Here is a 27,820-nt window from a genome sequence, read left to right as displayed (position 1 = left end):
TGCCTCTGAGGACATTAGGTGCTTAAGTTTTCTCTTTCATGAGATGCTGGGGCTTCTCAGTGATGATGAGGTTGCAGGAGTGTCTCATCTTTGATGTTTGGTTTCACCTGATCTTACCAGGTGAACAACAGCCAAAGAAAACAGTAACTCAAATATCTGCTTGTTGTTGTTGTTGTGCCCAAAGCTTTCTGTGGCTTGAGGACCACAAATACGTAAGGTGCATCACAAAGTACATGTTAGTGGGTATCTCATCAGATATTTGACAGGCCTCAGAAGACAATCCAGCTCCTGAAAGGCAGTCTCACATTTCAGCTTCCCATGCTGCTGTTAACAAGACCCATTGCTGGTTCGCACTACCTGCTGAAACTCTAAGAAATGTAACAGCATATGAAGGTCAGAACTTCACTGTAAGGGAAGCTGCCTGCACTAATTTTATTACAACTCTTCCAAAAATGATCCAATTCTGAGAAAGAATTACATCTAAAATGCTGATGACCATCCCTGTAAACCAGGATCTGACACCTCAGACCAGTCCTCTTCCTCAGCTCTCTACAGAAATACATGAACATGTCACTGCTGGTCACAGGAACTGCAGATTATGTTTTCGTTTGCTGCAAGGAGAGAAAGTGTGGCTTTTTTTTTTTAATACAGTCTGAAACATATTAGGGCTGTGATATGCTGACTGTGGGTCAGCAAGGCACCACTGAGGCCATTCTCTCTTCTGTCTAGAGTTGTGAAAAAAGATGTTCTTTCAGGTCACATAAGCTAGCATGGTTTGAAACATCACACTCTTACAAAGCATTAGACAAACAAATCGGAAACTGCAAATGTTGATGTACCGTGTCAATGATCAGAATAAAAATGTAAATACCTTACTTGTTTACAAAAATCAAATTTTGATTTCTCTTTATACATATCACCATCTGGCTTTTTAACATCAAGTTCTCACTTCTTACCCCTTTTTACATCTCAGGGCAATCTAGCCATTCCAGACACCAATACTTCAAGCTACTTATTATGGGTAGGTAGGGTGTAGCACACCTGGGTATGGAGGGTACAGCACCCAGAGAGATTTTTTTTTCATTTCAAAGATTTATTAAAAAGCTATACCTACTAATGCAATCAACATTGTGTAGCATCACAAAGACATATTGTAAAGCAGAAAACAAACCATACTAATTTCCTCACAGCATTACCCTAATTTTAATCTGCTGAATTAGCCATAGTCTTTGGTATTGCTTGATTTTGGTCCACATTTCCTTACTAAGCAACCTTTTATAGAGGGATCCACTCATTTCCTTCTCTACAGACAAGCACCAAGGACTTGTTTATTGGACTCCCTTCTTGCAGTTGCCTCTGATACATATAAGTTAGGTGCCAGGATTTTAAGCTTGCCTCTTTTGCTTAACTCACAGCAAGACCTCATCCATTGTAAGGAGGCAGTTCTTTATTCAGCAGTGAGCTCCAGGTTGTTTGAACACAATGAATGCCAAGTTTTCAAAGAAAGGAAAACACAAACGCTTTGGCAAATGTAAGATGGCAAAATTTTTTTTTTTTTAGTTGGACTGGCTCATGCTCGCAAACACATGATGTGCATTCCTTTGAAAATACATTTCAAACAGTGCCTGCTTTGCACACTAAGTGGACTACATCTGCCTTTCTAGTGTCATGGCCCCACTTTCTGCCTTTTTTCACAGCTCAGGGATACCTAACTGCTTTAAGACCAAAAAATATGCAACATACTTAGGAACAGAGGGCTTTAAAATAAGTGGAGTATTTTTTCCACTTAGTTACATATTTAAAGTTAAAAAGTAAAGTATGGATTACTAACAAGAATTCAATGTCAAAAGCAAAGCATCATTCAGCAGATGTAGGGCAGCAGTGGAGGCTCTACTGGACCCAGTGCTCTACCTATGGGCTGAGTAGATGATGAACAGGGCTATCATGAACCTGGGCCTGCAGCCCACTGCATCCCTGCTTGTTGCTAGCACTACTGCCAGCACTGCTTCAGTCCACTGTCCTTAAAGGAATCCTTAAGGTCACTTTTAAGGCACCATTTAATCCACCGAGGTGCAGAACTAAAGGCACCCACACACTCACATGACAGTGACAATGCTCCTCAGCAAAGGACACAGCACAGAGCTCGCTGCCAAGGCAAAGGTGACTTTTTACACTGTAGGTGCTCTGCCCTTTGTTGGATCTGACAAAAGCTGAAGATGATCCTAAATTGTAGCTTCTCTGAAATATTAGCAGTGAAGGTTATGTTGCCACTGCACATATCTATTTTCCTGTTCTCTTTACATCTCTCTTCTGCTTACTGGATGTGACATCTCTTCTAGATCTGCACAATTATTGTGCAGAAAGGCTTTTGAGTATCCACTGTGGTACAATTTTTTTATTAAGCAAATTGCATTTTTTTTCCATACCAGTCCTGCCTCAATCAACCCATAGAAAAGCTATCAATTGCATTATATAGCAAATTGCTGTATTATCTGTGGGTTTTTTAATACATGAAGGTGATTCTTACACTATTACTGATTCATCCAAAGTGACTACGAATTATTTCCTGATGTTTAGATAGATATGAACCAGAAAACCTCTACAAATCCAGACTGAAACAACAAACTCTCTTCCCTCTGTGCTAAGTTAAGGGCTAAAGCAAATGAACAGACAGATAAAGAGAAGAGACACAGGAAGCAAAGCTTGCCTACATTGTAGACCAAAGGAGCAGTATGGAAAACTGGGGCAGAGATCTGATGAAAACAGTGGGGCTCACAAACATGCATTTTTGTACCAACCTGTGTGCTACCTGGCCAATTCTGTGTAGCTTAATCTAGACCTCTCTATCACTATAAAGGTCTGACTCTGTAACATGCTGTAAGAAAAATATGTAATTTGGGATTGAAAAGGAAATTTGAATTCAGTGTAGGGTTTTACTTGATAGGAAGTAAATAAATATATATAACTGAGGGACAAAAAGCACTTTTCTCCATGGACATAATCCTTTCCAACCAATCAAGACTTCACTCCTCAAAGTGCAGAGTATCTGGGCTCTGCTGCACTCACCCTTTTTCTTGATTTCAAATATCTGAATGATCACATGAGGATTACTCACATCCCTAGCTTCAAGCTGTGGGGACAGACCTCAGAGACCTTTCCTTTAGCACTGGGCAAGTATATTAATAGTGTACAATTTCCTGTTTTCTTGAATTCTTCAAATTGAAATCCACCTTCATATATATTTTAAATTAAATTATGGGTTCCTGGCAGCTAATGGAAAGGCCACCCAAGGGAGGGTGTGGTGGTAAAAAGCACAGCTGTGGACACCACAACAGGTGGTTGGCAGATGGGCAGATCAGAGACAAATGTTGGCAGCAGAAAGGATGGGCTGTGCAGAGCACCTGAAGCCAGAGAAGGACACAATTCTAAGGAGATGATACCCAGAAGTTAATGAAGACTTGTCCTCCTTTGTCAGCCATTTTATGTTGGACTTTGCATGGAAACTGCCTACAGCACTGAGATCTGTGAATTGGGCTTGGCTGGAGGGGTACTTCTCTCCAACATTTTAAAGCTTAGTACTGCAGACTGCAGTGGTGGGTACATGGGCTGGGTCATGAAATAATTACTGGCGTTAGAGTGATCTGTCACCTTCATAACATGAGTAAAATATGCATACAGCAAAAACTAATATAGCTTGGGGAAGAAATTATGTTCTAGTAGGGACAAATCAGCCCCTGGCTTCTAACTAGAAGGATCTTTTGCCTTAAGCATTTCTTTTGCATGCAACTGTTGGTGATACCATTTTCATTCCAGGAAGCTTTTCTCGTTTTCTTTTGTAGTCAGCAAGGTGGAGGTGGAAAGGGGGAAATAATGAAACACAGTGCCAAACCACTAAAAGGTGACTGTGAATTAATATTTGATTTCTGAGAGCCACTGACTGAGATTTGTAGCTGTGCAGATTACTCTTACTAGATGATACAGGCTTACTGAAAAAAAAATTGAAATGAATATGACCATAATGAAAAAAACAGTGGAGCCACAGGCTTCTTTTACACTTCACAGAAGAAAAATGTTTTGATAAAAAAAATAATAAACAGAGCTCATCTTGGATCTTGGTAAGAATATCTGCAAAGTCAAACATGTAGTGGTAAAAATTACATCATCTGTAATCTTTATACCAACTGCTTTTCTTCAAACAACAGTAACACAGAAATGCTATTCTGGGCAGAACTAGTCGCTGTATTTGTTTTCCATTAGATATACAATCTAGAATGACTCCAACAGCTTAGCTGGGCATAAAATTTATTAAACCCTGTACCAGTTGCATCAGCCCTAGTAACTCACTGCCTGGTTTTGCTGCTCACAATATTTCAGTCAAGCTTCAGATAATACTCTGAAAAACCTGACAGGAATTAACACCATTGCTACTCAAACAAAGCAGATAATCCATGATCACTGAGCATGCCTCAGTGGTCATGATACTTCCTGCTTCTGAGTCCACGACACTGGTTTCCCATATTTCAACACTCAGACATGACATAAGACACCCCCTTCTCCTTCTTCCATGGCCAGTCTGGCCTGTACCATATGCAACATGAGGAAAAAAAGTATTGAAGATGCAGAGTTGAAGACATTGACTGTTCTTTCTTACCTCTATTCCTTCCTTGTTTAAGGCATATTCATCGAAGTTCAAAATAGCAGTCTTGATGGTGCGGGGAGGGGGCAGCACAGTCAAGCCAATATTAATGGCGTTGCTCCGCTTTGAGTCCAACACAATGATCTCCTGTCGCTTCCCATCTGCAGCAGTTTTCTTGGTAAAGAATAGAACAAGGTCATTATTCCTCAGATCTGTTTTATAAAGGAAAAGTCACTCCTTTCACTAATGACTTCCCCCACTCAAGAAAGCTGACACTGAGTGTAAACCTAATTTATTTTTAGGCATCAAAACAAGCTGAATTCTTGTAGCACATCCTTATCCTATCAACATGAGCTGCCAGGATTCAATCAGAGATCTGAACACTGCTGTGTTAAGCAGAGCTAGCCTGACAGAGTCCTCAAAAGGGCAGTTTGGGGCAGGAGCCAGTCTGAAAAATACCTGAAACTGCCTCTGCCAGCCCAGAGCTCTGCTATGCAAGAGGACTGGCCAGCACAGGCCTGCTGGGCAGCAGCTGGGCAGCCAAGGGGCTCCAGGGCTCAATTCCCTGTTGGATGCACCAATATGGACCCTCTCTCACTTGTGTGTCTGGCTGGGAAACAGAGTAGTTCCCACGTGACTGCTAGCATTCTCCTGTGCTATAAATCCACCTCGGACACTGGCAAAGGAGCTGTAGGTGCCTCTCTGGAGGCACTGGCTTGGTTTTATAACCTTCGGCTGCCAGGGAAAAGTTCTAGGACCTTGCTGCTCATGATATGTCTGCCAAGTCCTTCATAGATGCAGAAACATTTCAACTCTTGTGGTTCTTAAAAAGTTGTATTTGAGATTATCCATATCCTTGGATCTTACCTCCAGTACAAAAAGTAATAAAATCACAAAGGACTGGCAACATATACTTTAAATTCTGTTCTAGAGTAGATCCAAGGAATTTTTTTATCTTTCTCCCTATCCCTCATAGTGGCAAAATGTGAACCAACTATGCAAGGTGACTCAAAATCCACTTATATGGCATAATGTAGTGTTGAATGTACTCTTTGGTTTTACACCTCAGCATGTCTCTCTTTCTCTCTCTCATCATCCCATGCTAGAAGGTGTCTCTTTGGTAACAACGTGTGTCACGCTGGGTAGCTGAAAGGTGAGAGGACTCTGCTCCTCATACTCAGGTTTTCTTCCTCCCTCTGCATAGATGTGAACATTGTAAACATATTATCTGTGGTTCTTCTACCTTTTCCCTATCAGAGATGGGCTGAGGAATGCCTTCAAGCACAGCAGTGTAGAAAGAAGTCCTGCATGCTGATGTTATCAGTCTTTGATCTCTTGTGGATTTGGGAAAAGCCCAAGAGGAGACTTACTGCTCCAGTCTCACTCTGTGCTCAGGATTGTTTTTTAGACTACTGAGCTTTGACATTTGCTTTCTTTGGGTCTGCACCACAGCCACTGAGACACAAAATACCCCACTGCTAGGCCTACATGCTGTTTCTGAATTGGAAGTTAGCAAATACGATTTCATCAAAGCACCTCCAGCTGTGGACAGCCCATAATGGGGAATACAGCTGTATCATTAAAAGACACCTTTTTCTGGCACAGCCCAAAACCATACTCACACAGGAAGAGGTTTGCCCACTGGTTCCTGCAGCCTGCCAAGCACCTGTATGATACCACAGTCCTTTCATCATACCAGAACAACTAACGTGGTAGGTGTGCAACTTTTGCACACACATGGGACTCAAGGCAGGTGCTGTTTACAGGAATTAGGGGATACCACATGTATATGATCTGAGAAAGTAATAAGAGGGTTGTTTTTTTTAAACTTAAAAAGAAATAACAATTTTGCAGTAAACAGAATAAATTTTAGAAAAGCAAAGATAACATTTGTTTTCAATGTTTTTCTATTAGTTCTGTCAGAACTGATCTCTTCTTAACAGCTTAAAAGTATCCCCAAAGCCTTCCGGAATTTTTCCTTTTTTAAATAATAGACTCCTCTTTTTCTTGGGGAACTACCTGAAAGATCTGAGATGCAGCTCCTCCTTTAATGCAGTAACTTTTACTTCCCAAGCCACTAATCACATTCTCAGGACCATAGTTAGTGGCCAAGACCACATTAAGACCAAAGAGGGTTCACCAGAGACTGCCTCCTCTTGAGTTTATATTGCACTAAGCCTTTTTAAAACCACCACTTTTTACCTTGTCCTTTGCACAGAATTACACAGCTCCAAAGAATTTATGCAGAAGGGAAAAAGCCAGAGAAAAGGAGTTAAATTTAGGCTTCCCACATGTGGTATGGGTAAGAAAGCCTCAAATCTTCAGCTCTGTCTTTAGGGCTCCCAAGTCTGACAGGACAGACATATTCATTTGGGGGACGCAGGACGCTCACAGCCGGGATCACTGTGATCCCTACAGTGCACACACTCCCAAGCCATGAGTTATGGAAGAAAGATCAGCTGCACAGGGCATGAGTGCATGCAGGTATTTTCCACAGCTAGAACTGCATATGGGATATAAAATGTTGGGGTGGTAACCCTTCTCAAAAACAGGGGCTGAAGAGATTTTAAATCCATTCTTGGGATGATGTCTGAGTTTCAAAGAAATCTTTTCCAAATAAATAAAAGGATGAAGAAAAGAGAAAGATTTTACTACTATGAACTTTACTACCTTACCACTAGGAAAAGAATTGCTTTTTGTCTGCAGTGAAATTGCACAGGTGGAAGTGTCTGACTGTTAAAATAAGCTACAATTACTAATTTCTACAACAATATTTAGAGACTTCAATCTATGCTTTATAAATTCATTAACAGAGAGTGAGTTAAAATGCTTGAGGGAACAGTGAACTAGTGCACTTGATTTTATATTTTAATGTGTCAGTATGAAGTGTAATCCCTGAACTTCTGAATATTATATATACTATATTATTATGTGTAATTGCAAAGTAATTATAAAATACAAACATACCAGCTAGTATAATCTTTAGAAAACAAACACTTCTGCAATGTATTAACAATTATAGTGTTTATAAGACACTTTACAAGACCTAATTGGTCACATTCTCTTGCCTCTGTTGAAGACTGGGTAGTCCAGATGGATTATTTAAAACCTATTACCATCCCACAGAAAGGGATTTGCAGTCTGATGAGAATATAGTCTTAAACATTCCTCTTTGTTTTAATTAATATGGGAAGCAGAAAAAAAAACCCCAACTTTTCAAGTGGTCATATAAATAAACAATTATATTATGAGTATCAATTTAGAAATATCTTCTCCCTTTAAAGTTGTAAAAGTCTGCATTTTGCACTACTGCAAAAGTAGTGCACAAAAATCTACCTTAATAGTGAGATGGCTTTTTAAATTTTTTTTTTTAAAAAGTATTTTATTTCTATCTCAATTATCAAGGATTTAATACAAGAGATGTAAAATGGAATCGCTCAGCTGCCACTGACTTTTTCCAGGATATCTGTATGCAATCTTTTTTAGAAATTCTGGTCCACATTTATGAGTTGTCTTGGCATTCACTGAAATTGCAACAAATCCTTTCAAAAGGAATATGTCTAAGCATGTGCACATGAAAACAGATTCCTTCCTTTTTCTCTCCTACTAATTTTTATGTCTGTGGGCACATGATGGATCACTATATCCCACAGGGTATATATGAATCAGCAAAATAATACTTTCATGCAAAACCAAGTGTATGGCAAAAGGGCTGAACAACAGCATTTGATTGAGGACGGTCTGCATGTTTTCACTTCTCTTCACAGAAAAGTAAACACTTTGAAGTACTTTGCCAAAATATCTGCTTTGTTCAGTGGAGTGAGAAGGAAGGAAATACTACACTGGTTTGGAGGGGATACCTGATCACTCCTTCTATTGGCAAATATAATGCAGGGTGCTCTAGTCTAAAAAAATAAACCATCTGCAACTAAAGGTACTCCACTAAATAATATCAATGTGCAAGTTTCTCAGTGTGGCATAAGTTTTCCTAAAATCAAGAATCTCCTCTCACCAGTCCCAGCCCCCAAAATCCTGTATTATATCCTACAATTTTCAATCCACTTTATTTTATTACAGTCTATTGTGTTTAATGAAAAACTTCTCATGAGCCAGGAAGTAGCTGTTTATAGCTGTGTGTTGTGGAAATCACAGTGAAGGATTAGAAACTGGAGTAAAATTGGTTACAGCTGTATGAGAGAGCATAAGCACAAGAGAGAGCCAAGGCCCCCCTTTATGCACCCTGACTTTGCTTTTCCTCTCATCCTTCTGGGCTGTTCCTTTTCTATGCACCTACTTCCACCTCTTAAAATGAAATCTAGAGATTTGATTTCTGATTTGTTGCTCTGCACTCTCTTTTTTCAGCTGAACCAACTGAGCTGTGAGTCAGACTTTACGATATTATAGCATAAACCTGTTTTGGATTGCGGCCATTGGACAGGAGAAACTAGACACAACGGGGAATGTGCTCTCTGGAAATAAACCAAGCAGTCTGGAAAAATCGAGAGCTATCCTAATTTGAGTGTAATCTTTGTACCAAACCTCAAGTCTTTTACGGATTTGGTGGTCTGCCTAATTATTCCCACTCTCACTTGATCTAAGGACCATCTCCTGCTCTGGAAGATTTGCTGGTGTTCACGAAAACCGGGCAGGATTTTCAAAAGCCTGAACAGAGCTCTACTAAGGTACTCCTAAGTCCCCATTGTCTTCTCTGCAATGAGACAATGAGACTTCTATGTCTGTGTTATGGGACAGGGTGGAAAGAGAGCCAAAAGTACAATGTCTCATGCAGAGAGCAGTTATTGGTAGCCAAGGGGAAAGCACCTAAATCATTCCTCAGACTTGCACTAATTTCAAAGAAACCTGCTCACTCATCTTCCAGCCAGAAGCCAAAAGCTCTGCCAAAGCATCAGGCAGGTTTGAGAAGCAAGTGTGAGGGAGGGAAAATGGCCAAGGGTAGTTTGGGAACATGCACGATGATTGACTGGAAAAGTAAACAAGTCATAACTCCAACAACTTAAAATTTTATCAAAATTTCATGTGAGAATAAAAAATTAGGAATCAGCCAGAGTACTCCATTACAATGCTGGCATTTAGCACAAAGCTAAATTTTGGAAATGGCAAATATGTTATCATTCCACATTCAATTCAAGGAATTAAATATTTTATGGATCTAAGAAAATGCTCTCATTCCTTCCATCTATGAACCATCTGTGTCAGATTTGTATTTACGGGGAGAGAGATGAGGAGTAGCACGCCACGGTGTCACCAGCATTCCTTCCTTGGCAGAAAAGGAATCAGGGAGAGAAATTAATCTCAGCATTGGCCAGATGAACAATCAGCTGAATGTGTTTTTAAAGGTGCTACACCACACGTTTCAGATTTGCGTGCATCTGTGTTACAAAGAAATTCACCTAAGAGCAGTGATGGCAGGAACCACATGAGCCATCTCTTTATGTACCTGTTGCATGCTAGGTACTTGGGAGCTTGATTATAGAAATTCCAATGTTTCCACTTTGTCAAGATGATCAAGAATGACTATTAGAAAAATTTGACTTAATAAACTGGGCAAATGACACAGAAAACCTTTACTGTGAGACATCCAGATTCCCCAGAATAGGAGCAAACAACAATATCTATAACACATAATAGGTGTAACAATTTTCTCTAGCTAAAGAGAAGTAAAATATTCAAGGTGCTGACTGTTTTTATATTACTATAACACATATAGGCATACAGAGAAAACACACAAGCCATTCATTTATTTTAAGAGAGATGGACATTTTTTACTATCATTTTAACTGGAAAAAAAAAATTGTTTCCCTGATACCAATTATGCTGCTTAGAAGAAAAAGAGTTTATGTAGCCACAAAAAACAAATGTTCAGGCTAATAACTTTTTTAACGCTATTTCAAGTTCCTCTTAAGTGTAACTATAAAAAGGTTCCTTTTACTGTTGATTCCAATGTTAAACAGCCGTGTCATGAGCCTTTGTGAGTTTATTTTATAACAATACTAAGGAAGAGGGAATCCTAGCTGTGGAGGTATTTCCTGTGCCAGCTTCTATCCTAAAATTTCCACATTGTATAAATTAAAGATTTTAAATAGGCCTGTTCACCAGTATAAAACAAAAACCCAACACCCCTGCAGAGTTCAGCTGTAAACATGGTCCAGCTGATAATTCCATCCTTCAGAACAAAGCACATGTGTAGACTCTTTGCAGCAGATCCAGTCTGATATTCCAACCTTTCCACATAATGATTAGGAAAATATTACCAAGTGAAGAACTGTCAAATACACAGATATGAATCACCATGCTGTGACCTTTTTATGAATGCAACAGAAAATATTTCAGATGCCAGTATCTCGTCTGGCACTCAGCTATGGACAATCTAATGTAAAATTTGTTGCTGTTTGCCAGCTGGAGTGATATCCCACAACTGGCAGACCTGAGACAGGAGGGCAACTTGGCACATAACCACCCTAGGCTCATCTCTAGTGTCAGGCCATGGAATATCTTCTGTCATAGGCTAAGCTAGAATCACATCCAGTAATTTCCACTGGTTTGATATAAACAACATAAATCACCTAGATCTAATTCAGAATGAATACCAATACAATAGCAGAAAAATAGCAAACTGAATACAAGCTGTACCTTTGTGACAGGCAGTTCTTTGGATTTAGACTCAAAGAGATGCTCCAGTTTGGAAGTGTCTACCTTAATGGGTTCCAGTTTCGACCACAGGAATTCTCTGCAGCGTTTGTTGTTTTTACACTGCCACTCAAACGGCCGTACCTCATTCCAAAACAGACGGATGGTTTTCTTCTTCTTTATAAATGCTGGCTGACCCCGAGAAACCTGGGGTGACCCTAAACCCTGAGGAGTGCTGAACAGTGGAGGAGGAGCCAATAAATTACCAGAGGGCGGTGGTGGAGGCGGACATCCAAACAAGGGGGGAGGTGGTGGAGGAGGCAAACCCAGAAAAGAAGGTGGAGGTGGAGGAGGGGGAGCAAGGGAGTCCCCAGGACCCATATCCATGTCCAACACATCTACATCATCCTCCTCCCCCAAGTCTGTAAAATCCATGTCCTTGATTTTAAGTTCTCGAGGATTAGCCATGAGCTGATCCCAGATGTAATCAGATTCCTTCTTTGGCTGTGCTGGTGTTTTCTCGGGGACCTGTTCACTGATTTCATCTTCAGGCACTGCTGTCCCCTTAGCCAGCTCACCGCTGTTAAATTTTTCTGCAAAGGCTTTCACACTGCCTTGGTTGTCCAGATTTCCAATCTCCATCTTTTTGACACTTTCATCTTTGGCCTGCTTTGTGGCCTGAAGAATAGAGATCCTGCTGGCTAGGCTAGTGAGTGACTCCTCGCTTTCCTCCGTCTCTTTCTTTTCCTCCTTCGCCTCCAGCTCCTTCTCCTCTTCATCTTTGGGCTTTTTGTTATGCGCATACAACATGTCCAGCATAAACCGCTTGTTGTTGAGGATGTTGCTGCACTGCTCATTCACACCAGCATCCTGAATGGTCTGTGACCATGGACCTGCAATCACACACACAGAGACGGGAAGAGTCAAGGGAAGGAAGTCAGAGCACCAAGAACACTCTTCAGCCAACAAAAAAAAACCCACATGAGGGATGCATGTACAACTACTCTTAAACTAGGGAAACAGTTACTGTGAAAAGTTTGAAATGAGATACAGCACTGATATGGCCTGATCTTGGTGGGTTTGGAGTAATTCTCAAAAAAGGAAGGGGATTAGAGAACAATATGTAGTTTGGTAGGGACTATATAACTTGCAGGATTTGAATATTCAGGTTTCTCCTGAAATGTGTCAGGTTTCATTTTGTACTTACTACCTCAGCTCATTTTATACAGTGTATAAATTCTTATAAACTTTGGTATTTCAGAATGGGGCTTAAATATCATGACAATGACACAAAACATCATATTCTTCACCTGGCCATGTACTGGAACAACCTCAGGAAAATATTATCATATGAAAGAGATCTTCCTTGCCTGATGCCGAGGCTGACCTGTAGCTGTTTACTTCTCCTCCTCCCACCCTGCTGGCTAGGGAAGGGCAGCTTTCAGACCCTCAGAACCCCCTGGCTGGGTACCTGGGCCATCTTCACAACATAGACTATTGGAATTCCAAAGTAGGCTCAGGGTATAGCTCTCAGGGCAATTCTTAGGACAAAGAGTGTAAGCATAAGCAAGATTTTAAAAGTTGTTTATGATATGAGAACCTCTATAAAATAATTTTGAACAAGCTGCTCATCAACCACTGTTAACCTCCCTGTTATATGTCAGTGTTGAAAGACTATTGGCCTTCCTACATTACAATCATTTAACATTTCACTGTAATGAAGCTTCATCTTTCTGACTACTGCTTTTCTCACCAATAATAAGCAAAATACCATGTCTGAGACAGCACCATAAATAACAAATTATAGTGGTCAAACTTGAAAAATATATGATGTAAATGTAAGAATTTAAAGTAGTATTAAATTCGGGGAAATGTGACTCCATTTCCCTGAATTTAATACTACTAACCAATGTGGATAATGTGTCTAACAATTATGGTCCTCCTTTTTCCAGTGGGCATCAGATGAAGTGATTAAACAATGATAATTCTTCACACTTATTATATTTCCTGTATGGAATTCCTTCTGTTCCCCATAGTCCTTACACATTTTTCATAAACTCTACTTCTTTTATTTCATCATTTTACTTTGATTGCTAGCCTGCCTTTTTTGGGGGGCCTTGTGGTTAAAGATTTTATTTTATACCTGTAGGTTGCCATTTTTCTTAAACTCTAATTTTATCTTGCTTTCTTCACTTATGCTGCCACCTTTTTCAATACCTTGGAGTTTTAAGTATATTTTACAGCTTTCTTTGTCAATGGAGTTGCTTTCTTACCACAATATCTAGTCCTGTGTTCTGAGAAGGTGTCCTCTTGGTGAGATACATCCAGGGCCCCACAACTCCCAGCCTCCCCTCACTTAAGCCAGCATTGCATTAAAATGTAGGGCCTTGCAGCACAAAGTATATAGACAGCAGTAACTCCTGCCTCTATTTAGATCAAACTCTAAACCATGTTTTGAAATCAGTCCAGAGGTTTAACCCCACACAAAAGAAAGACTTTTTTTCAGAAATGGATACGACCTACTTTCCTGCTGGTGGACTGGCTGCTTCCATTATCTGCTCATTTTTCCTCAGACTTGATCCATGGGATTGTTTTCTTACCAATACTTGTCCACCTGAGGCAGTCTCTTTGATTTCTCTCTGAGGTAGCTTCATTAGACAACATCACTAGACAACTCCTTCCCCACACCACAGATTCTACCCAGCTGTGCCCTCTCAGAGGATTTCCCCCTACTCCAAGCCTTTCCTTCAAAGATGTTCAAGATGGCTCCCAAGATGCATCCCACAAACCCCACATGATCTACCCCCTCTCAGTTTCACCAGATGGGATCCTCCAGTGTTTAACTCCTTTGTAAAACTACTCATCAGAATTTGCCCAGACACAATCTCTATCACAATTTGCATTCCCCAATTCCACCCCCAACTGTCCAAGCTGATCAAAAATCATATCTGTGAAGACTCTTGCTAACTTGGTGGCCTCTTCTGCTCTCCTCTCCACAGGCAAAGCTTTGAAATACCATTGGAGAAACAAGACTTGTTGGAAAGCCAAATTTGGCAGGATGGCTAATGAAGAAGCTTGCACCAAGGGCAAGCCTTTGTCCTCAATGCACCTGGGCAGGACCAATGGACCATCTCATAAATGGCAAAATGCTTCTTGGGAATGTCAAAACTGAGGAAGTGCTCATTTGCTTTCCAGAACTCCTCACCTACTAGAGAGCAAACAACTCACTACATGAGTCCTCCTATACATCACTACCAAATAAATCTTTGTGTAGGACAATTTTAAGATGTTGATTTTAGTAAGAATACATTTCTTAGCTTTTAACAAAAGTACATAAGGACTTTAAATTAGAGTGGTATCAGGTCAGTAATAGACAAGGTAATAAGAAAAGACTTGCAACTGTTCTTTTTTGCACTTGGCCTATCTTGGACTATACCACAGTGTAGCAACATCCTTCATTTGTGATCCTTCCCTAGCTTTTCCTACAGATATATCCATCTACATTCTTTATGAGTACAATAGCATTCTAGGTAACTCAATCTTGGTGCTGACTGAAAAGAAATTAGCTTTAAAATTTAGGATAAAATTCGTGTAATGCTTCCCAGAAAAAAAGTGACGGATTTAAACTTGAACAATTCAATCTGACAGTTTATGTCTGTGAGGTAATTGTTGGCATTCAGAACTATCCCTCTTCTTTCAGGACAGAGCAGGATTATTTCACACTGTGAAGCACATCTCATTTTCTTATCTTGAATTTAGAGAATATAGGACAATTCCATGGTTCAGACCAAAGAAAACTTGGGAATCAAATGCCCTAATTACATTACATTTCTTTACCTCCCTATAAAAAAGGGAAAAGAGTAATCAACAGAGTCAAAATCTGCCTTTTATTTCCTCCCTGCCTGGGCTGAAATAATTATCTCTCTGGGCAGAAACTGGTTATCATCATCTTTCTGGGCAGAAACTTGGTACTTAAGGTGTTTCCCAGGCTGAGCCTTTCCAGGCTGGTACCTGGTGACCTATTTGACTAGAATCCCTCAGCACCATGAAACTGGTCTTTTCCAGACAAGGTGTATTTCATGTGCCTTCTCCACATGAGCTAAAGATAGCCCAGACCTATCTTCAGCAGCTCCTGTGTATCTCCCTCTGCTGTCTGAAGCCTGTCTAAGACAGAAGGGAAGGAACAAACATCTCAGCCCTCACTGCTCTTCCTTTTCCACTAAAATTATGAGAAATGGTATCTGGAACTTAATGATGAATCGTGCCAGCACAGCCCTTTGTCTCACTTACTTATGAAAAAACCCAGAAATAAGTTCTCCAGGAGCTAGAGATCCAAGTCTCTGCACATGCTGATTCAGTAGTTAATATATTAATCTTAGGGGAAGAAAATGGTCTCAAATCAAATGAAACTTCATTTCATCAAGGCCCTACTGTCCCTCAAACATCGTAACCCAAATAACGTCTGGATGTCCAAGCAGAAAGTAGACAAGACTTGGCCATGGTGAAGAAAGTCTTAGACAGGTTTGTTAACTAATTAACACAATATCAGAGCTAATTTAACACTTTTTTTTTTCCACCAGAAACCCTTCATTATTGAAAAAGCTTCACTTTACCAGTTTCATTGTCACTGGTTAACTTGTCCTCTCTCTCTTCCCTCTCTAAAGTGCTGCTTGCTGAGGATATACTGGATGCAGAACAGTTGTCTTTTTCATTCACTTCCTCATTCTGCCTCTCCTTTTCACTGAGTATTGCACTTTCTTCTGGCTCTCTCTCTGGTCCTTGCTCCACCTCACTCTCTGGTCCCACCTCTGCAGCCTCTATTTCCTTGGGTGTCTCCGTTCCCTGCTTGGCCTCAGCCTCAGCCTCCTGCTCTGGTTCTGGTTCTGTCTCTGTCTCTGGTTCGGGTTCACTGGCACTCACTGGTGGAGAGAACAATGGGAGAAAGAGATTCACTTAACAACAGAGCCATCTCAGGTTCACCCCTCAAAATGAGAGCGACGTGAGTGCAGTACAAGTGCCTTATGGAAAGAAAATAAAACGCAAGCCCACGGCGTGCTTAGGAACATTAGGAGCAACAGACTGATGGATGTTGTGTGACGACAGCATTGCAGGTGAGAGTGGCCTGGCAGGCCCCTCACTGGCTGTCTGCAGCCAGCCCACTGTTTTCATACATACTTCCACAGCTGCAGAGTTGGACTCGCACAAGGATTTGAACGAACCAGCAGAAAATGGGCATCTCACCTGAGCATTGACAACTCAGTGCCTAGACAGAGCCAGGAAAGAAGAGATTTAAAAAAAAGAAAAAAAAACAAACAAAAAGGAGGGTGATTGTGGCTTTTGGTTGAATTTTCTTTGTGTTCTGGAAGAGTTCTTTTTTCACCTGATGAGGAACACTTCAACAAAAAAAATACAAATATTAGTTTTAATAACACACTTGAATGGCACAGTCTCGAAATGGCACTGTCACACATTTGGCTGACAAAAACCATATGTTGTTTCATGCACATTTACTTCAGAATAGCCACATCAAAATTAAGCAAAGTTTCCAACTGTCTGGCATATGGCATATATTTAGTTTCCAGTTGGTTGGCATATGGCACACAATGAGCTTTTTTATCAGTTGGCACACAGCAAACACTGTTGATAGTATACTTGGTATCTTCTTCCCTGCTTTCCCAATAAAAATAATTCATTCACCTTTAGGGTTTTTAGCAGTAACAGCAGATTTTCACATGCAAATATTCTCTGCATGCTGCAAAGAAACTGAAGAGCATCCACACATATCACATCAAGAAGCTGACAGTTCTCTGAAACGGCCATGCAAAGTGTGGCAAAAATGGACATGCATGTTAGCTCTGCATAGTTTTGAATTCCCTCTGTACTAGATCTTGTGGGTGGCTGAACTATAGTGACCAAGTCATACTTGTTTTGTCTCTCTGTTAACTATTTTTCATTGCAATATTGCAAAAGAGTCTTCTGGACTTCTCATTGTCTTAGGATTACACAAAATGCAAAGAGAATTTATTCAGGTACAAGATGAACCTTTGAAGGAAAAAAAAATCACACTGAAATACTGGAATGCAATCCAAATATTTCAGTCCTCTAGTGAGCAGGTAAGTAGATTTATCCTAAGTAAATATAAGCCAAAATAATGAAGATCACATTCTTCTCCATTGAGAGCACCTAAATGTCTAACACTAGATATGCAAGCACCTCTGCCCATGCCTCATTTCTCTAAATGTACCTTACCTATGACTGTACCCTGGATACTGCCTAGAAGAGAGTCAAAATTACAGAGGGCTGTCAAGAAGTTGGCAGACGCTGCAAATCCCGGTGATGTGTTTCTCACCACAGCTGTCAGTGTGTAGGTATAGAATGAGAACATTTAAAAGTCAAGCCAAGATTTGAATATGACTGAGATGAAAGCTTAGGAATTCTTCGGGAGTTCCTGGAACTAATGTGGTACTTTAGCAAGAAAGATTCTCATCTTGCCATGGTTCAGTGGTCCATATATACAAATGTCACCAATTCATCCATGAATAATCTTAATTTCAGATAAATGTTAGATATTTATCTCTACAAAAACCCAAAAAACAAACCCACTGTCATGCAATAACCAAAAAAGTCAACTCCAACAGCTCAGATGGAGAAAGAAGCTAATTAAAACACGGCCAGGACTCCTAAAGCTTACTGCAACGTTGTCATCATGAAGCCACACTGAAGATTCAATAGAAAAAAGTCAGGGGAGATGTAAGAAATGCTTGAGAAAATTTGAATGTTCAAAAGAATTCCAGATATTCTTCTAACAAGAAATATTTCACATATACCAGAAATATGCAGCAACTTAGCAAAATCTAATACATAACAAAGAGTAAAGAGCACTATACTGACATAGTCTGCTCTTTTGAGTTCCAGGAATAACATAATCTAAGTACTGGAACAAAACAAGGATATATTGACACTCATTTTGACAGCCTCTCTCTCTCTCTCTCTCTCTCTCTCTCTAGGGATAATATCAAACAATCTACCTATAGCTAAAATCACTTGAAAACAGTGAGCTAAGTCCAGCAGCACTTTCCTTAAGAAACAGTACAAAAATCCAATCTGCCAGGAAACACTACCAAGAGAACAAAGCCAGCAAGCTAGACATGTGTCTATCACTTGCATTTCCATGACTGCATTGATATTAGTGAGAACTTCTGAAGATGTTAAAAAATACAATTCTCAGTGAATGCTTGGTAATGGCCTATTTGAAATGAGCCCAAACTTTCAGTCCTTCACCTACTGAGTCCATTTTCATATCAGACAAAACACTACTCTAAGTGGCAACCTCACAGGTGGCAAGAGAAATAAATAACAGACCAGGCTCTGTCCCCTGTCTTCAGACTTCTTGCTGGTGGAGACTGCAAAGACTCAGGAAAGCAAGCCTGGTCAAATCAAAAAGCATCAACAGCAAAGAAGGTGTGCCTGAGATGTTAAGAAGCATGATACCTTTATAAGCTGATCCCTTCTGAAAAGCAAGCCTAAGAACTTATAATGTGGTAGAGGGATATGGACATTTCCTTTAATACTCAACTATAAATCAACTTTGAAGCAGACACAAGATGCTGTATCCTGCTGATAAGAACTCAACCCTACAGTCCTATAAGCCCTCAGAGAGAAGAAATATCCCTCTGGGCTCACATCTAATCCCCTGTCAGGCTAATTGATTAGCCAGCCACATCCCCATCTATTTTCTCTGCCTTCCACTTGGAGGTGTAAGATAGAGATGTTTGGTGTCTCTCGTGGATGCATACAGTAAGTCTGAAAATGTCTATGTCTGCCCAAGACCTCTTGGTCAATTGTTCAGGCATTGCCTAAAGTCTTGGCTGTTATCCCTTCAGCTACTCCAGCACAGTATTCCTTTTCCTCTGAATTCTGCAGGGACTCTTTATCCCTCCCCACTCCCACTCCAATTTTTTCCTCCCATTCTTTGTGTTGGTAAGAACAGGTGCAGACTGAATTGGCTCTTTCTTCATGCAGTCAGAAATGTTCATTTTTTGTCCTCCCACCCCAGATCCTCCTCGCATTTTCTGTATCATGTTTCCTTTGGCTCTACAACTTGGGATGCATTGGCCTCATTCCATGCTCATGCTCTGGTGCTTCTCCATCTGCTGAGATGCCATGTGTTGGGCAGCATCCTAACCCTGCTCAACTTTCACTATGCTCAGAAGGTCTCCTACTGTCCACCATGTGCACTTGGTTGGCCTGCTTACTTTCTTAAGTGCTAAAAAAGCTGCTTCTTTCACAGAAGGGTTCACCTGAAATTCCTTTGTAGATTGACTTCAGAGATGTCTCAGTTATTGTTGCTCCTCCTTTACTGCATACTTGCACTTCACAAAATATTCTCCAATTAAATTACAAAAGAGTAAGTAGCTGCTCTGAAAAAAATTAAGTTCCTTTTTGTAGTTACAGGACTGCCTTCATTTCCTCTGAATGCCACAATACAAGTTTTACAAGAGTAAGTCCTACAAGACTTGATTACTTTAGTGGAACCAATTGTTTTATACAAGAAAACACTGCAGCTCAGTAAGTCCAGATTTTTATATTGGGTAATGGTACTGACACATTTCACAGTGTGAGACAAAGTTCCACAGACAGAATCTGTTTCCTTCTTAATAACAGCAGGTACTGGATTGGCCAAAGGATATTTCAGCACAAAAGGAATAAAATAAGTCTGACTTCAAAAATCCCTTATTGTTTTGCTAGTAGATGAACACTCTTTGCCTTTGACCTCAGGTTCTGAATTCTGCAAATGAATATCACACATCTGTTAACACCATTCTTGCAGAGTCTTTAAAGCATCATATGCACAGAATCAAGGAACTGTTTTCCTTCTGCAGTTTCATTCCTGCTTGGGAAGATGGTGAACCCCGTTATATTAAAAGCAACTGCTTGGGGTGCAAGTAATCTGAGTTCTGTTCATGGCTCTGTTTCAGCTTTTCTTACAACTGACTTAAGGAAGTTAATGACTCATTTTCTCTACCTATTAAGTGGGATTCATAACCCTTCCTAAAACCAGTAAAATTGAGATTTTAATTCAGTATGGAGCATAAGGAAGTCAAGTAATAGTACAGAGACCATGGCACAGTGTCTACATTAAGCCCGTCCCCTGCTGGCAGATATCCAATAAAATGGGCACTTCCAGATGGTGTGTCCTGCCCACAAGCTCATGACTACCTATGATCTTTCCAATGCTCTTGGTAGGTCTGAAAAAACAGTCATTCCCCATGCCCAGATCCTGCTGAAGTATGCAGATTTCAGGCCTCTGTTTAGGTTCTATCCTGGCTCTTTGCCTGCAGCTGCCCCTGGCTGGAAGGCTACCCTGCCCCATCCATATATTCTCTCCTTGTGGACCATTTGCCAGGCTTCCAGGTGCTGCCCTCCAATGCCTACTATATTGCCAGGAGTTTTAGTAGAGATGTCCTGTCTACCTACATGTTGATAGCTTTGCCATATTCTGGCTGTCTGAAGCTGCCCTGTACACCTGCTCTAAATGTATTCTCCAAATGGTTCGTGCTGCTCCATTTCATGCTGCAATTTTTTTAATGCTTCCAGGAGAAATATGTTAAAATAATCATCACAAAAGATACTTGCTCCCTACCCAGCTCTGAAATCCTAATGGTGGAAAAATCCAGCTTATTTGGTCTAAAAGCAATATAGCACTAAACAAAATGGGTGTTTGGATATTTCTGACTATCAGTATTGGAGGAAAAAATCTGTGGTTTCTAAGTTCAAATTATTCCACTGAGACTCTTAAGGTTCCAAACAAGAAAATTGGGGAAAATAATTGGGAAAATATATAAAACTAAATAAAATAAACTTCACCTACTCAGTACGGTGAGGACAAACATATGCAGCATTCAGTATTTGTAACGTTTTTCTTAAATTGCCTTGCTTTATAGCATGCTACCAGCCATAACACTCCATAAAACCAAGCAGTGCAAGTTACAAATGCATTAATCACCAATAGCATGTAGCAGGAAATCAAATAAAATAAAAATGAGTGATGGCGATAATTTGCCCTCAACATGCATTCTAGCTCCCAATGTTAATGCAACATCATGTGGTGCAAATATAAATCTGTATGGCATGTGTTGTTTTGAGGACTGAAGGAGAGGTACATGATGCAAGTGGCAGAATGACATACAAACATACACAAAAAGCATTGCTCTGTAATCCAATAAATTATGTGACAGCCAACCAACCATGCAAACACTAGTTATACTTTCCTTTTTACTAATTGTCTGTGGTCTCTTTTAAGTCCTTTATGACTTGTGCTACAATTTTAAGAGTTTTTTCTTGGTATTAAAAATAATTAACACACTCCTCCTGCCTTCAATTCAAGAACTTTTCACTTGGTCACATTCAGCCTGTGCTCTACTGGAAGGTTATTATAATCTTGGCATTCATCTGCTGCATTTCTTTCAGAGAATCCACATACGCAAAATCTGTTGGCAGGAATACCGTTTGTCTAGTATTCAGTAACTCCTCATATATAAGGAACATGACACAAAAATTAAGACCCTCTGTATTCTCTATTTTCTAATTATTCCATTTGAAAAGCAACAGAAAATGATAGTATGAATCATAGCAACAATTTGCAATGTATCCTATTATTGAACAGATTACATGATATCCAAATCAATGCAAAAAATAGGCAATTTAGGAAGACAGGATGGAACAATGTAGGACCCTTTACTCTGGCACCTTATAGATTGCATTCTTGCACTCATGCATCAAAAATCACCATCCCAAGAGAAACTGATAAACGCAGCATTGTTTCCCCTACCCTCCTTTATACTTACCTTCTGAGGGCTGAGGAGTTCCACACGGGATGGAAGGGGTCTTCAGCTCTTCCTGGGACTCTATGGATGCTGGGCTGATGCACTTGGGTACAGGTGAGGATGGAGCTGAAGGAGATCTCAGGTTCAAGGACAGCTCACTTCTGCCTCGGCTGACACTCCGACTCTTCAGCTCCTTCTCATACTCCTCTGCTGCCAACTTCTCCAAGTATTTGTATCTGAAAGTTAAATTCCAGAGGGTTTCCGTAAAGAAAAAGAAGCCTGTGGCTGATGCTTGTTTATGGATGAAACACCTGCAGAAAATGAGCTGACTTCCTGACACAAGGAGTACAGCACTGAACTGCCTGCTTGCTCAACCTGCCAAAAAGGGCACACTAAAGCAAAGACTACCGTGCTGAAAAATGTTAAATTGCTCATTACAATACAAAAGCAAAAAACCAGCAGAGTTAAAGAACCTTTAGCTATAGTATTTTGTCTGCACAGCCCTCCTTTTTGGAAGCATTTGTCTGTCCTCCTTTTCACCCGCCTCTTTCACCTCCTCCTCTTCCTCCTCCTCTCAGCCCTCCCTCTCCCAAAACTAAACGGGAGAGAAAAAAAAAACAACCAAAAGAAGAAAAAAAAACCTCTCCAAACCCAGAGCCCCTTAATACTGGTGCAAATTGCCAAAATCTGAGACTTGCTGTAAGGAGAGGAAAATGCAGCAGACAAAACCAGATCTTCCTGAAAATAACACCAATAATAAACATCTGAATTGACTATCTAAAGATTCTGAACCTGCTTCTATTTGCTCTGAGAGCAATGCACTGGAATTCACTTTGTTCTCTCCAGAGCCTACAATGGAAAGTTTTTTTTTTTTATTCTGAAAAATTTCTCTGCCGGACTCAGACATCCAATAGCTTGTACCTGACGTCACATGTAGTTTATTCATCAAAGTCACTTTAAAAGAACAAAGATACATCTGTTTTGCATTTTAGGCAGGCAGAACTCACTAACTGTTTATTAAGACCAGCTACCAATCATATTCTTCATAGTATGCTTTATACATTTCGACCAAAATAACTTTTAAATATGTGCCTGTTCCAGATGTCTGCTAATTTTATCCACCATTATTTGCTAAGGAATAAATTCATGAATACAGCTGGATCAGGCTTTAGACTGTTTGCCTTATCCACAAGTTAGTTGTTAAACAGGTTAATCAGGACTACTTCTTATGTCTCTGAAACACTCTGGTCATTCCCTATAACACACTGTTGTAAACACTTCATAACATTGAACACCTCTCCTCCCCCCTTCTGCATCACTGACAGCCCAAATTAGTATAAAAGGGTGCACTAAAAGCAGGCAGGGTAAAGAAGTCAGCCACATGTGGCAACAAACATGCTAAGTACATATGGTAGCCACACACACATGCACATTTGCAAACATTCATATAGAGGACAGAAATGTGTCTTTGAAGAGCAGTCCTTGTGTTTTCAGAGGCAATTTGCCTTACTGCAAACAGCAATAATGAAGAACAAACTCATTTTCCTTTATTCCTCCAGAGGTATGCACAGGCTTTGAACAAATTCTGCAAGAAAAAGAACCCCCACAGACTCTGGATGAAAATATAACAAGCTACATACTTGCATGGTTATAAAATAGAACTGTTTACAGTTCTAACAAGAAGCCAATTCTCGAGACTGAATCTTGCCTTTTCAATAGAGGGGAAAGCATTTCTCTGGCATCAGCATGATGTTTTGTTACAGCTCATGAAGCCACTCTTTCTTTGAATGTTGGTCACTTATATACAGTGCCTTCCACCTCCTCACAAGCAGAGCAGATGGGACTCCAGACTCATAAAGAGCCACTCAAATTGATCACTTGGCACTAACAGGTACAGCCCAGCTGGCTGCTGCCAAGGGGGTTTTGCAGTTTGCCAACAAACTACAACAAAGATCTGGATGGATTCTTATATGATGTGGGGAGCTACAATATTTTATTGTCCTCAGCTCTTTTTCAGGTGCTTTAACATTTTCTGTAGCTGTGTGCTGCACCGCCAACCAGCAAAGCAGAGACTGTCATCAAGAGGTGACTTTTCAAAATGTATCTGACTATTATACTGAAACAAAAATGGGAACCAGAACAGCAACTCCAATGGCAGCACATCAGCAGAACTCGTTATCAAATGGGAAGCTTAATAAATAGGTATCACTGAGAAATAAAAAAACATTCAAGAATCAGTTATTAATGCTTCACACTTGATAAATGACATTATTTAGGTTATTTTTTGGTTTTGACAAATATCTTCATATTGAATAAATGCCATCAGCAGATCTGCAAGGTCATGTAGACCAAAATCTGAAAGGGTTGAAAGGATGAGCTACCATACCTCCACTACAGGATTGACAAATTGCCCCCGTATATGCTGCCATATTCTTTTAAATCCTGGGAACCTGCAGACATCATCTCAGCTATGCTGACTCTTCTCTATAGACAATGAGCCAAAAGTCTGTGGCTATCCATTTGGTATCCCTCATGAACATAAGAATGGATTTATCATTTTCAAGTAGATGAAATTATCATTTTGAGTTCTCTAGGCATCTGAGTAATGCCCTGAGGGCAACTTAAAATATTAAGGTACCAACAAAGTCATGGGGGTAGAGAGCATTTGAACTGTACCTCAAACCAGAGAGGGCTTGGGAGCTCCCCTTTCTTGGTTTTATTCTTTAATTACCATTGGAAAACATCCAACCAAGCAAAGGGAAAAGGCCTCAAATCATTGAACAGCAAGAACTGATATGGAGGAAACATACAAATCAGTTGTTAACTAGGATTTTAGGCACCTTGACAATAGGACTTTCTTACAGTCTATGCAGCCTACTAAAAAAAGTTATCATGCAATTTCCTATAGGAAATAAAACTTCATTTGTGCAAAAGTGTCTATAAAAAAGTAGTTACAGAATGCCAATGTAATGGACGACTGATGCAAGAATTCATTTGCAGAAGTTTTTTCCAATATTTATCTGCTGTCAAAGCAAACACGTCTTTCCTCTTTATGAGTAGGAACTGATAGTTTGATATCTCAGTTCAAAAGAGCCCTAAGGATAACAAAACATTACTAATGAAGGGTGAAATAGTCTCAGATTGTGCAGCAGTGATGGTGAACACTTCCCCAAGAATATTCCAGTTGTCATTTTCCCTTACAACTTGAAAGTTCTAAAAAACTCCCTTCTAATTTGTTTCAAAACTTGCAGATGAGCATGCTCACTGAAGAAAGGTTTTACTCAGCTCAGTGATGATGCTTATATGCTCAGATGCATTTCATTTCAGAAAATGCTTTAAACTATTTGTAATTGTTTTGGAACTGGAAGCACAATGGAAAGCCTATTCACCTTTTCTTACTCTAAGAGATGCTAAAATAATTTTTTAATATTAGCTACTTCATCCTCAACAGATAAAATTTCAGTCTGCAGAAACAAACTATCTCCTGTATGATGATTTTTGTGAAAAAAAAAAGGTCAAAACACAAAAGCAACCAGAAAAAAACCCAAGTAAAAACATAGCAACACAATGATTTCTGAGATGGCTGCTCTCTTATTTTGATAATGTAACTCCAATTCTTGACAATCCAAATGTATCTCCAGAGAGTAATCTCTATAATCTCTAGAGGATCATAAAAGCAGAACTGAAGCACTCTGGATGATTTTTCATCTATTTGTACAGTAACTTGCATATTTTCCAGGTAAAAACAAGCACTCCCTCCAGGATGCAATTACTAGCAGGGGTAGAGATGAAGCTACTGAAAGACAAAAGTCCTTAGTTAAGCATTCCTTGAAAAATATGCTTTTATAAGCACATACCTCCCAGCCTAGCCCAGAATTTCTAAACTTGTTCATTGAATTTAAAAAAAAAAGGAAAAATAAAACCCAAACCCTCCATCCCTGCTATTTAAATAAAACTAAAACAATGCCCCAATGATAAACACTGCTAAGCTTTGTAATTTACTTGCTGATGTTTAAAGAGATCAGCAAAGAAAACTTGGCTCTGAAAGATAAAAATATGCTGAGAGTGGGTCAGAACCATTTCCATCAGCTTGTTACTGCAGTTTTGCAATGTTTGTGACCCCAATTTCCTTTATCCTCACTTGCCTTTTCTGACCCTCCAGAAAGCTTGGGACCCACTGGGTGAAAAAGACAGGCTTATTCAATTTATAACTCTACTAAATTTGGGCACATTTCTGAGGCAAATGGGGTAAGCTTATTTCCCACACAAATAGATAAAGGATCATCAATCATTCTTAAGCATTCTCATTGCTCTTCATTTATTGCTGTGCTTACAGCTGGACTTCATTCTGCTCTTTAACAACTTCTTTCTTATAGAAGTCTTTTGGAATAAAAGTGTTTTGTGCAAGCAGAGTTAAAAATGTAAACATACGACAGCTCCGCAGCAAAGAATATAGGAAGTACAAACAACCAGAGGGAAGGATAGGGAAGGATGGATGCATGACATACAAACCTCTCTTCTCTTGCTTGTCTTAGTTCTTCTCTTTTGTCTAAATAATCCCGGCTAGAAAGAGAATTAGAGTAAATTGCAGCAGAAACCAGAAGAAAAAGGCAAGTAATAGAAATATAAGTACAATAGGAGAAACCAAGAGTGGTACACACAAACTTTGGAGACAATGAAGGCTGTTGTCAAAAAAAACTGTTTGTTTTTGCAAAAATTGCTGAAAAGTGCACACTTATCCATACATACACCACCAAATATGTAGTTTCAAAGGTAGTTCAAAGTAATTCTAAAAAACATGCAATAAGTGAAAAACCTGAATCATGCTTTGAAATCTGGTATCTGAAATGAGATTCAATGAACTGCACTTATCCATAGGGAGCAGGCACATGAGTGCCTATTAAACCATCCCTCATTCACTCCATCTTAGAATGTCCCAAGACAGTGACTGCAGCTCCTGGCTGTCACCTGAGGCAGTGGGTAAACCTATTGGCCTTCTTTCTAAGAAGCCTTTCCTTAGTGAGTTTTAGTTGCCACAGCTAACTGGAAACAGAACAGGGGACTGGCTTTACTAAGAAGGAGAATTCTGCATTCCAACAGGGTGTGTGCGGCATCATTGGACAGATAACCACCTTTCACTTCCTCATTTTTCACCCAGAGTTTTAGATACAAAACTCCATTTATGTCAGCTGCCACTCCCACAGCTCCTCACTTAACCCATATATTTAACTTTTGCCAAGTCAAGTTTGCTGGATGCTTGAGTATTGTGATTTCAGACAGGTCTGCCACATCCACAAACATGGATGCAAATTTAACTCAGAGCACAGCAGAACCCAGCAAATGTCCACCCTGTCTCACTATCACAGCGAGATGGTTCCTTACAATGTATTTTTAATACTTGGTTGAATCTGGTAGACAAAACTGATGTGATCTTCACCTTATCTCCTAGATTCTTTCACAGTGTAAGCTGTACCAGAAATATTTTCAGAACTACTCCTTTTATTCCCCTTTATATAGTGTCATTAATTGAATTACTTATCTATTATACCAATAGCTATCAAACATCTGGGTGCAAGTGCTCTTCAAAAGTCCTTTAACAGGGAACACACATTACTGTTTCAGGCTATCTCCACAGGCTTTGAATTCTGAACCGATTATACCTTCACAATATTTTAAAAGTATTCCAGGAAATCTTCAGCAGGCAAATTTT

At 39.8% G+C, this 27,820-nt stretch overlaps 1 protein-coding gene across 5 annotated transcripts in view; it reads right to left on the bottom strand.

Annotated features, from left to right (window-relative positions):
* The window catches only part of FHOD3 (formin homology 2 domain containing 3), a 376,643-nt gene that overhangs the window by 51,666 nt on the left and 297,157 nt on the right, over positions 1 to 27,820 (bottom strand). For 4 of the 5 annotated variants that reach the window (XM_077182714.1, XM_077182715.1, XM_077182717.1 and 1 more), the window contains 5 exons: positions 26,623 to 26,673; positions 22,132 to 22,346; positions 15,898 to 16,203; positions 11,288 to 12,177; positions 4,652 to 4,810 (listed from right to left, as the gene is read on the bottom strand). In XM_077182714.1, coding sequence (XP_077038829.1) covers positions 4,652 to 4,810; positions 11,288 to 12,177; positions 15,898 to 16,203; positions 22,132 to 22,346; positions 26,623 to 26,673 — 1,621 coding nt within the window. The remainder of the gene's footprint in view (positions 1 to 4,651; positions 4,811 to 11,287; positions 12,178 to 15,897; positions 16,204 to 22,131; positions 22,347 to 26,622; positions 26,674 to 27,820) is intronic. The other variant, XM_077182716.1, reaches the window with a different exon arrangement.

Source organism: Agelaius phoeniceus, chromosome 1 (genome assembly GCF_051311805.1).
Source record: "Agelaius phoeniceus isolate bAgePho1 chromosome 1, bAgePho1.hap1, whole genome shotgun sequence".
Lineage (NCBI taxonomy): Eukaryota > Metazoa > Chordata > Aves > Passeriformes > Icteridae > Agelaius > Agelaius phoeniceus.
Note: the sequence above shows the minus strand (reverse complement) of the source record. Positions and strands in the feature narration are given on the sequence as shown.